This window comes from Eurypyga helias, unplaced genomic scaffold (genome assembly GCF_000690775.1).
Source record: "Eurypyga helias isolate BGI_N326 unplaced genomic scaffold, ASM69077v1 scaffold7522, whole genome shotgun sequence".
NCBI classification, from domain to species: Eukaryota; Metazoa; Chordata; class Aves; order Eurypygiformes; family Eurypygidae; genus Eurypyga; species Eurypyga helias.
Window position 1 is genome coordinate 18,729 of NW_010237752.1, and position 11,776 is coordinate 30,504.

The window sequence follows — 11,776 nt, forward strand, 5'->3', positions numbered from 1 at the left end:
GCATCCACGTCTCCTGGAACTCGAGTTACTCAACAACTAACAGCACGAGGCCCTCCGGCCACTCCTGCCAGCTCTCCTTTTCGAAAGGCTCTTTAAAGCTCCCGGAGAAGAAAGTGAGCCCGTGTTTAAGATAACTGCGCCTGGCGCGACTTTAAGAAAGTCGCAGCTCCAAAACACTAAGCAGCGTGCTGCCAAGTCGCCTGCTGTGCAGCGCACGGGAGCGCGAGACCAGCAGCCAGCCCTCGGCTCCTCTGCGCAGGCCGTCGCCCCTCGCGGGAAGAGCAAAGCCAGCGGCCATCGCTGCGCAGAACGGCAGCACGCAGGTAAACGCAGGGATGCAGGAGCGGGCAACCACCAGCCCGCGGGGGGAAACCCAACTTCAGCAAGAGCACTGGAGACGGACTTCCTTCTGCCTGCCTGCGACCCCCCAGCAGCCTTACCTAAAGAGCGCGATGACGCAGAGAGCGCAGCTTTGTGAAAGCAGGGTTGGCTGCCCTCCAGCGCCTGCTGGATGTTAAACGCTGCCCACAGGAAGGCTGAGGATCACGGCGAGGAACCGCCGTCACGTCAGTGATTTAAGGCAAGCTCATAGCAGCACTAGCACATTCACACACACACCCCTTCTCCTGAAACGTGTGCCCGTACAGATAGTGCAAGAGGTCACACCCCACAGCCCCCTCAAACTGGGAGAAGAATCTAGCAGGAGTCGCTGCAGCACGGCACCTGCGCGGGGGTCGCACAGACGTCGGCCTGCCGTAGTTTTCTTCAGGAGATGGGAGCAAGGGACACGCCTTGCACAGAAGAGACACGGCTGCATCCCTCAACGCCGCGCTGGCGTAACCCCAGCTGAGTGCTGAAGCCACTCTGGCACCTCCAGCACCCTTGGGAACACTCCCGCTTTGCTCAAGCACGAGGGTTTATCCTGAGCAAGACTGACGTCGGGAGGTGCGCAGCCTCTGCCCGTCTGCAGCTCCAGTCCTTGCTGGGTGTGACAGGTCCGGCCCAGCACGGCGCTCAACGCAGCCATTCTCCATCAAAAGAAAAACATGCTGGTGGCACTGCATCGCATGGGTTCCGGAAGTTCTTCAAGGGCAAACGAAAAGGCTGAGGGCTCCCTCTTGGGGAGCAGCTGCTCCACCTCCGGTTTCTGGTCAGCACAGGTAGCCCAGGCAGGGAGGAGGATCTGTGATGACAGAAGCCCCTGAGCCACACGTGGTGTAGCTCTATTGCATTCCAACACGAGCACCCAGGAGGGCCAACACTTCTGCTTCCAGCTTGATGCGGCTCCCTTCCAAAGGGTCGCTCGCATGCAGATCAGAAGCAGTATACCAGAAAGTATGGCAAAGAGATAATATTAACTTGGGTCAATTTAAAAAAAAACCCACACCACCCACAACAAGCAAAGATTACTCATCCAGGCATAACCTCCTGGGAGAAAAGAATGGTAACCTTGACCTATTCAAGTCTAAGAACAAGAGGTAGAGATACCTATGTACTTCATGGTGAAGGAGTTACAGCCTTCTTACAATCTCATGTATTTCACTTCAGCTGAAAATATAAACCCAAATCTTCCAAGAGCCCAGAGAGAAAATGTTAACACTGGTGGTTTTGTTTGCACGCAACAAAACTTAAGCAGACACTTAGCTTTCAATACTTATTTGGAAAACTATTTACATTTTGCTGTGTATCGAAACACTACCCTGAAGAAGTTTAAGTTTCAGGTTAAGCATCTTCCTTTTTAATATGAAAGGCTGAATTCACATGCGCACCCTTCGAGCAGAGTGAGCTGGGGGGCCAAAACTGGGCACCCAATTTACTGAGGATCTTCTGAAGAAGGATCAGACCGCAGAATAGAAGGCTGCAAGACTCAGAAACTCACAGTGCCTATTACTTTCCGATGAATGGGAATGATGTAACCTCAGCCAACAAATTACAGCACAACTAAGGTGGCGATTAACTGTGTGGTGTTTAACTTTGCTGGGGTTTTTGTTTGGGTGTGGGTTTTCTTTAGGAAACAAAGCCTAGAACTGTAAGGACGATACTGATGTTGACAGTGCCATGAAAACACCGAGGTCACTAGCCAGAGCAGAGCTCTGTCTGGGAACCAGCGGGGACAGGCTAGTACCTGCCCTGCGATCCATGGGCTCTTTAGGCTCCGACGGACATGCAGGGAGTGAAACAAGTCACAGAGGCAAAGCTGCTGCCACCTGCAGCACCGACAGCCCACCCACCCCCCGCCAGCCACGCTGCCCTCAGGAAGAGGGGCTGCATCTAGCTACAGGAGAATCTTTCACATCCTTACCTGAATCAATAGTCTTTGACCTCAGAAACACACCCACACAAGTAAGAAATAGCACAACTGAGCCTCCAGTTGACCTGGGAGCCAAATTTTAAAGGTGTTGCCAACTGTGATATGGTGCAGGTAATCGGTGTTTTATTACTTGGGAGTAAAGTTTACAGGAGTTGTATTTTTTTGCATATAAGGGAAGGCAACGAAATGCCAGAGTGTGGCTGTCAGACCAGTTTTCCAGTATGCTGCTCAAGCTAGCTCTACAGCTCCCTACCGGCATTTATCCCAAGTTGCAGCAGATTCACTACATGCATCAGGTTTTCTAATGCATAATCTTAGTTACAAATACAAATTAAATAGCTGCAGTGGTTTCAAGGATTTCATCAGCATCCCTGCTCACTGCAGTCCTGTGCCCTACACAAGATTAGAATTACATGACCTGGAGAGTGAATATATTTGGCCTGTCCCACAGATATTCACAGCTTAACCATTAAACAAGCACTTTTCAGAGGCTCCAGTATTGTTAGACTTCTCACACGTACAAAAGCCACGCCCACACAGGGTCAGCAGCATCCCAGGGCACAGCCTCATCTTGTTTCGGCTCATACGGTCACCAGGCAGCCCAAGGGAAGGTCTGAAGCCCTCTCTAACCTTCAGCACTGCCAAAGAGTTGCACCTTCAGCTCCTGGGTCAGGAGCTTAAAACCGATACAGGTCTGGCTGTACACGCATTCTGTAAATGGTAATTAAAAAACTGAGGTTAGGCTAAAAATAAATGGTACTTTGCTAGATAGATCATTTGGCTATTTTTGCAAGTATTCTGCCCAATGGGTGGTGTTGCTCCTGCAGCAAGGCTGCCCTCTCGTCCTGAGAGCACGGGACGTAACGCCAGCGAGACCTGCGTGTCCATTCCCCAACAGGGAATCAATCTCCGTCCCGCGTGTTCACCACGAAGCAGCAGCTGCGTCACGCTGGGAACACTAAATGGCTACGCCTCGCCGCGCTGCAGCAGCTCCCCTACTGCCACCCGGTTCAGACGGCGAGATGAACGCCCTCCTTCAGCCGCTCTACCCCTCACCCTGCAGCTTGGCACACAAACCAGCCGCAGCCACGCGTGTGCGCACGCTGGCTACCCATGTGCACAGTTTTCACGCTCTGGACATTTTAAGTTCCCTTTAGGAAACAAAAAGGTGAAGTGATGAACAAAGCACTTAATAGCTGTATGAATGAGTAGTTTCAAACTTACTGATTCATTCGCTGTCAAATCGGTCTCCATTTGGGACTCTGAGGCAAAGCAGCCTCTGTTGGGGATTTCGTTTCTCCTCCTCTAAAAACTAAGAGCACCAACAAAAGGCTCGCCATAGTGCAGTCATACAAGCACTTCAGCCTGCATCGCTCACCAGGTCAGAACAAGGCTTTGCTGCCAAGCAGTGCTTGTGCCCCGCAGGCAGCAGCAGCACAGACAAAGCTCTGGCCGTATTCACCTGCAGGCGGGAGGCTCGGGGCTCCCCTCCTGCAAAGGCCCGACTCCGCTGCAGTGAGAGCAGCTACAGCTGCTTACCGCCGCTCAACACACCTCCCGGCAAGAGCCTGCAAAAGCAGCAGGGACCAAACTCCCCTTCGACAGGCGAAAGGGATGCGATCTGGGGCTTGTGGGTTGCTTTTAAGCTGTTTTCAATACCCACGTTTCATTAGGGATCTGCGATCTCAGACCAAAGCCAGACAAAAGACCACGGGCTGCACGCCAGCCGGCAGGGCCAGGGCCAGAATTCAGGCAGATCCTCCTCCCTCTTCCCGCTCGCCCCTCTGGTACACAGCAGATGTGCAAAGCTGCCATCCTGCATCCAGCGACGAGCTCGCCACCTCAGATCTGTCCCCTTTAGCTTCAAAACCCTTATACCGCAGAGGCCGTCAGGTGCTACGGATGACTGTCCAGGGCTTGGTTTGGTTGTTTGCTCGGAGCCGTTTTATGACCCCTAAATGCAGCTCTGAACACAAAAGGTGTGTAATTGAAGTGTATCAAATTCATTAAGCCAGTACTGAGCTCCATAGAAAGCCTTGGCAATTGTCCCTTGTACCAAAAGGTGTAGAAAAGTGGACATACTGAAACTAAAAAAGGTAGCATCAATAACCAAAAAAGTTTCAACCAGTGTTAATAAAACTCCCTTTAAGTCACAACAGTTTCAACAGGCAAATAGTCCCAGTACAGGCATTGGAAAATAATAAACTGACTCCTATCCAAACATTATCAAATCAGTCTAAAAATGACTCCCCTACACTGCTGTCACTAAGAACACACTTTGTCATCAGATGCCGATATCGTTGCTCCAGAAGCGTGGAGTATTAACTGCGATTCAGCAGCTGAACATAGCTTTAAAAAAATGGGTTCATCCATATTAATGCAAAAGGTAGTTCCTCACGTAGAAGTACTGTGCTTGCCAGACAAGTAAGGTAATACTTTAGGTATAAATCAAACAAATTAAAGCAGAATGATACCACAGTTTTCCTTGAAGATTTAGGGTTTGTGTGGTGCTTCTGTCAATGTTTAGCAAACTTAAGAAGCAGAACCTTTGGTTCTTTTAGTCAAGTAAAAATATTCTCATGTAACCACAAAAATACAACTTCCAGAGTAAATGGAAGTCCATCAAGAAGTCCACTTTCAATAAAACTGAGGTAGTACTGCTCTTTTATTAGGTGATGCGTAAGAGATTTAGATACAAATTGTCATCTACCACTCAGTTGACTGACAGGTACAGTAATCGTATAAAACAATCCCAACATTCAAACTAAAGAAGAGGAATGATCTGGACTCATTCGCAAAGAGTTAGCTTAAAATGGGAATTAGCCATAGTACAAAAAGCTGTTGCTTCTGTAGCTTTTTAGAGCCTTATTACTGGGGGATTAATGCATTCATAGTTAACAGTTAACACTGCTGTTCATCTCAGTATAAAACCTTAAAATTATTACAGCCTAAAATTTCAACAATGTAAACAGCACTACACACAGTACAGACCTGCTCTGACAGATGTAGTATGAAAAACTTAATCTGGCACTGTATAATTTAGCAATGTTAATTTAACCTAACTAAAAAGATCTACATTGTGCAAGAAGTATCAGACTTCCTTATACTAATCCGAAGCCTTAAAAAAAAAAAAAAACCCAAAATGCTTATCTTGTAGCCAGGGTCAGATATTTCAGGGCAAGAGTAAAAGGAATAACCAAAATTAAGAAAGTGCCTAAAACATGATACAGCATTTTAGAGCCCTTTCAAAGACAAGGCAGAAAAAGGTGTAAAGTAGAAAAATCTGGAGCCTCGGTAATTTTCAGAAACATCCAGAGTTTACATTTCATGAAGGGCAACAGGTTGCGTTCGTCGCTGCTAAGTCTGGTCCTCCGCACACAGGCCCTCTGTGTCCGAAGACGTAACACATTTGGTTTCCTCTTCCTTTCTCCTTTGCTCCATTTCCCACTCCACAAAGGTGTCGAAGAGACTCGGCCAGGCCTCGTCCTCGCTGTAGTTGCTAAGATCCGGTCCAATCACCTGAGTAAAATTTAGAAACATGTTCCACGTGTCCCGGGAGATTCCCTTGATTCCTGAGGGGTTCTCGATTAGGAAGCGTAACCACTCGTCCAAAATGGGGGGCTTGTTTTGGGTGAAGACTAATTTCCAAAGAGCAATGGCTATTTCCCGATGCAGCGACCTCTGTCCTTCTTCAGAGTCCAGGCCAAACTGGAAGGTGAAGCGATAGAGATCCTTGAATTTGTCCTCCTGCTTGGCTTCCTTCAGGAGGCTGGGGAACCTCGCACAAATGCCGTCGATGCTGTCTGCGTTTATTGCTTTGCAGCCTTCAAAAAACTCCTTCCTAGGAAGCAAGGGAAGAGAGATTAGCGCAGGTGCTTCCCTCCGACCTCATGCGCTCAACGCTGCCCATCCCCGCTCGGCTAGGCCAAACTGGAAGGGTTCTGGACAAGACGGGCTGTGCTCCCGGCCCAGGTGGCACGAAAACCTTGGCGACGGGAGCTACTGGAAGAGGAGCTGTTTCCAAGAAATTTGTCATGGCTTGGGGAACCAGAGGCACCACTCTGACCTGCTGGGGCACTGTCAGCGTTCAGGAAGGAACGTGCCGCCTGACTGCTCAATAATACCACATCCAGTGCCTTTCACAGTAAAAAGGGAGTAAGATTTACCACAGAAGAAGTGCCAAATGTTTGAAAACACCACATTTATGCACTGAAGGGCCATATATAAGCCAGCTTGGTTCAATGCTGCCCATGCTTAAACACCCATGCTCTGGGCAGGCCGTTCTATCACTGGTGGCTTTCCTGTGGTTTTTAGTTGCTCTTCCAGCCTGCAAAATAAAAAGTGTGCCAATGGCAACGGTCAGCAAGGCACCTGCTGAGAGAGTGGAAGAGAGCACGGCATCACACAGTGCAGGCTACAACCCAGCCCGTCAACGCGGCTCAAAGCAGCAGGCCTGTCCTAATTAGCCGACTAATGATCTGGCCAAGTGGGTGGATGGTTAGTTCCAGTTTCTCTAACCAGTGATGACATATGCCGTAAATTTCTGGCAATTTTAGGCTGTTTTACCTAGCAATGGATTTCTTGTGAACCAGTGTTATAAGCAGCCAACATTAACCAAAGCGAGCAGACTGACAGGGGACAGGCTGGAGGAAGACGGGAGACGGGGCAGCACGCAGGAGGAGAGAGGATGCGCTGCTTTCCTCGATGGAGGAAGTCGATCAGCACCTGTATCCTGGAACGTGCCAGTAAAAGGTGGTAACCTCTCACCACCACATCTGCCCTCTCTCCAGGAGAGTCAAAACAATGTTGTTAAAACTCACGGTGGTTGAGCAGAATCACAGACACCGCTGGCAACTCCTTTACAGTGTTAGCAAATCCCTGCACCATCAGCCTCTCGTAAATCCACATCTGCATTCCTGAGTAACTCATCCATTTGACACACTCCCACACCCGCAAAGACTCGGAGGATGCTGGAAAAGCTGTCTGTGCTCAGTGTGCAGCAGAGGCTTGGTTCAAGCCTCAGAACACCAGAGGAGTTTGGAAAGTTAAAGGCTGAGTGCAAAGAGGTAGCGTTACTCAAACCAACCGAGCCAGGCCAACAAATAAAATATTCAGTCTCTCAGCACGTCCCTGTGGGAAGTCCTGACTTGCTCTTACCTGGACATCAATAACAGATGGGGGGGTGGCTGCTGCAGTTTTGGGCTTGGGTTTTTTTGTTTGTTTTCCCTGGTAAATTTTCCTGTAGCATCACACGTGCTGTAAGCCTGTTGACTGACCTCCCTGCCCAGGACAGGTAGCACTTCAAATACCAATCGCCTGTCAGCCAGCAGGAGACAGCTACCAGCGTCCAAACACCGTGTGTTGCCTTCCCTCTCTCTGCTTCAACAGGATTACCCTCGGAAGAAAGACATTAGGTCTAGCACTGGTTGGGCACGAGCAATTCTTGGGAAGCAGTCTGTCCTTCCTTCCCAGAAGGATAACAAGTTGGTACTGATTACTAAGGAATCTCACATTACTCTGAAGTGAAAATCAGTCCAGTCTCGTCACCAAGATGATGCTGGATCAGCATCAGTAAAGCAAAGCTGCTTTGGGTATATCACAAATAAACAAATGCCTACAGAACCTCACTACACTCTTCCTTGTTAGTACCACTATGTCCAAACCCACATTTTCGGTTCTGAAACCCACTGTGAGGGGAAGGGGAAGAGAGGACGACACAAAGTTTACCTTCTGTGGTGGTACGAATTCATGTGATCAAAACGTAAGTGTGAGCAGAAATAAGTAGGTGAGGCTGTCTCTCCAACACAGAGACGACAGGATATACTTTAACATACGAAAATAATTACAAGTTCTACAAGAACTAACCTTGTAAATTTGCACATAGTAGCAGCCTGGAATTTCCAAGCCAAAACTAGTACTTTAAACTCAGTGGGATCAACACAGAGGTCATTGCAAAATCGTTCCATTCCTTCTTCCAATATGGCATCTTCCCGTTCATCCTTATACCTCCTAAATAACTCCCCGATCCTCTGGAGCGAAGATTCTTCTGCGCTGGAAACAGAGTCTTTCTTTCCATCTCCAGAAAACGTGGGGGGCTGACTAGACTCTACAGCAGCATCTGTTTTCTTTGTCCCATTCACAAGTATATCCCCCAGCGACTTCCCGCAAGCTGAACCATGGTCATCTTTGTGGACTGCACTTCTCTTACTGTGCGACTTGCCGCCGGATTCCCGTTCCCCATTTTTGCTGCCAAGGGTAGAAGAAGGATTCTTGCACTTGGTGACACACTGGCCCATGGTGTCACAAGCCCAGCTCCTAGAGCAGTCCCCTTGCTGACGGACACCCTCGCAGCTGCTCGTCAGCACATCTCACCAGCCCATCACCAGCAGTCAGCTGACCTGAAAAACAGTTCCAGAGTCAAATCCCTTTTTCCCCACAAAGAATATTATAAGTGGTAAAAGTGGGATAACATTCACCAGCAAGTGACCAACTTCAGGATGTTTAAGGTTTGTGCACTGAAAAGGAGTAGTGTAGAGCAGGTTGGCATATGCCATAAATTTCAGGCAATTTCAGGCTGTTTTACCTAGAAATCAATGCAGCTCACTCAGTGGCTGCAGTACTAATGGGCCCTAATAAAGGAAATTCCTAAAATTCTTACTGTAACATAGGTTACAAAGAGGTTGATTCATGTACAGGCTTCATCAAGACAGACTACTCTAACCCAGAAATGTTTTGAAGGAAATGGTTTTTTAAAGTACACCCACATTTTATTTACAGAATATAAGACACTGAAACAAAGCAGGAGGGGGGGACACTGATGGGACCACCTGGCATGGACTCAAGCATTAGATTTAGACTGTACTTTCACCAAAGGGGTAAAAGTTGTTTGGTTTGGTTTTTTTTTTTTTGCTGGAGGGGGGAGAGGTGCATTTTCAGGGGGACACTTGTGGGTGGTTTGTTTGGTTTTTTTTTTTAACAGAGTTTGAAATCTAGATTTTTGCCCTTAAAACACAGAGCATGTATGCAGAAAGGAGGCAACACCCACTGTTCAGGCAAGATGGGGTGCAGGAATTATTCACTGTTTCAAGTGGGCTCCTCCCTTCAGGTAACAGAGGTACCGGGACAGACAGGGGGAGGGGGCCTTTTTAACGAAACTTTTTCAGACACACTTACAGATACAGCAGCGGTAATTCCAGTTCAGATTTAAAAAAAAAAAATTAAAATGCCCAAATGATTTCATCATGTTCTGTTTCTATAAATCACAATGCTAAAGCCTTGCATATTTGGAAAAGATATTTTACCCACAGAAAAGGTTTCTTAAATTTTCCCTATTAACGCCAAAGTCACACGCTGACACTACCCTATCAGCATGCAGCCACGCTGCAGGCAGTCCATTTCTCAGAAACATCAACTCCAAGAAAGCCATTGCTTATCATATTCCTCCCTTCCCCACTTATTTGCATTTCATCCCCACTGTCAGTTAGGAAAGGCCTCAAACATAGACTCGGTTTGCCCTGTCTTTGTCTACCGACTCCATGTTACAGAATTAGAACAAGAAAGAAAGAGAGAGAAAATTTAAAAATGAGGACATAAAATAGATGTCACATCAGGTTTTTTGTTTGCTCTCTTGGATAAAGCTCTTCTGGGACCAAACCCCTGTCTGAATCTGTAAATCAGCTAGAACACCAGTGCAGATGAGTTCTGCGGCTATTAGGATCACGGACATAAATCCCCTCTCAGCCATTATACCTGTGTGGGGAAAACAGTACACACGCAGTTTCATAAGCAAAACAAGGGTTTTTTGCTAGTACAACTGCAACAGCCAGATGCTGGATTCAACTACCTGGCTCCCCTTCCCCTCCTCTGTTCCTCTTCTTAAGCCCATAACGCACAGACAGAGCTAAGAAAAACCTATGAACGAACCCCTCGTACATCCTTTCATCCAACCACTCTGAGGATCAACTTTGCAGCACAAATTTTATAGGCAAGTAAAGTTCAATTTAACGTGTCCAAGAATAATTTCTTATGTATTTGTATTTTAAAAGATCCATTAAAATACGCAGTTCCACAGAAGCAACCCAGAAGAATTTCACCGGTCTTTAGTACCTCTCAGCTCTCAGTGAGCAGAAGTACAGCCTGGCACTGGTTCCTGTGCTGCCACGTGGCTGAGCAACATCATCTCTGGTCGACAGCAGTCCTTTTCCCAGTACACCAAAAACCCCAAGATGTTATTAGGCACTGTAAATTACTGCCTAGTGATTAACTCCTAGGTACCAGCCTTCCTTCCCCACTCCCCCTTCAAATTCATCAGAATTCCAGTGCTCAGTGCACAATAATTCTTGTTCTTCCATCACGTTCCCAGGGTAGCTAGCACTGCTTTGGCTAAGTTTTTCCTTCAGAGAAGCATGCAAGTAAAAGAACAGAAGAAAGAAACTCCAAGTAAAACCTAGTATTGCAGTTTAAAGTAGAGTTCAGCTAGTTTCCAAAACTTTCTTCTCAGACACATAACAGCAACTATCAGCTGCTGGGGATTCGGAACAGCTTTTCCCTATGGGCAGGTTAAAGAACAGCTACCAGGAGTGAACAGTCCTGTCCTCTGAGGCAGCTGGTAGTAGGCGAATCAGGTGCAGCGTAACGGACAGATGAATCCAATTCCCTTTAGGAGTTTTAAAAAGATCTGCAGCACTAACTTACATACTCTGTCCATGCATTCTCCTAACGGAAGCGATTCACGCTGTCATGTTCCTAAGCAACAGCCTGTATGAATGATGACAACAATCCAGGGTTTGAATTCACACAGTGACATCACCAGGATGACGAAACAGATGGGATTTATTGTCACCTGCTGTCATGAAGACAGCAAGACGAGACGTAGAGGGAAGGATGGGCAGCATTATTAAACACCTGTTGGTGACAAAGTGTCCCAACACCCATTTCCAAAATGCACTGGAGAGCACGGTAACACTAACCCACAGAGTGCACGTTACCCATGTCTCCCACAGCATACCCCCCCGCCCGAAACACCTTCCCTGTATTCCACCCTACTTGCCTCAGAAGGAGCCGACTGCTCCTGAACAGCCGCTGCCAGGGCTCTGGGACCGCAGCTCTTCCCCACAGGGACGGAGTTCTTCCTTCCTCCCTCCTCCCGGCCAAGGAGGCTTTCGGAGCACAATCCTACTCCTTATGAACAAACACTAGAAGACATTGAAGTACAGTTGCTGCAATTCTTCACTATTTCTACTGCATGAAACTTGATGCCACGCGCCAGATACTTTGAAGCATTCTACCCCAAAAATAGCAAAACCAGCTTGGGAAAAAAAAAAAGTCCGACTGCATCCGCTGGCAGCTTGCGCACATATCTGGTTCAGTAAGAGAAAGGTCCCTTGGCCCCCCCATCAGTTACCCTTTTATAAAAGGCCTTCACTGGACTGGATCCACTCCACTTACTAGTCACCTCCGCTTCCT

The 11,776-nt window shown here is 47.7% G+C and overlaps 1 protein-coding gene across 1 annotated transcript; it reads right to left on the minus strand.

Moving 5' to 3' along the window:
* Nucleotides 1–5,456: 5,456 nt before the first annotated feature.
* On the minus strand, nt 5,457–8,607 carry DCUN1D3 (DCN1, defective in cullin neddylation 1, domain containing 3). The gene is made up of 2 exons (XM_010147566.1): nt 8,177–8,607; nt 5,457–6,152 (listed from the first exon to the last, which is right to left on the minus strand). The coding sequence occupies exons 1-2, from the start codon at nt 8,605–8,607 to the stop codon at nt 5,669–5,671; spliced, it is 915 nt and encodes a 304-aa protein (XP_010145868.1). The 3' UTR covers nt 5,457–5,668.
* Nucleotides 8,608–11,776: the final 3,169 nt, after the last annotated feature.

What these genes read in the sequence shown, in the direction of transcription:
- DCUN1D3 (XM_010147566.1), bottom strand. Translation starts at nt 8,607, where the DNA reads ATGGGCCAGTGTGTCACCAAGTGCAAGAATCCTTCTTCTACCCTTGGC. An exon ending in ACTATGTGCAAATTTACAAG is followed by an intron (nt 6,153 to 8,176) that starts GTTAGTTCTTGT and finishes CTTGCTTCCTAG; the next exon opens with GAAGGAGTTTTTTGAAGGCT.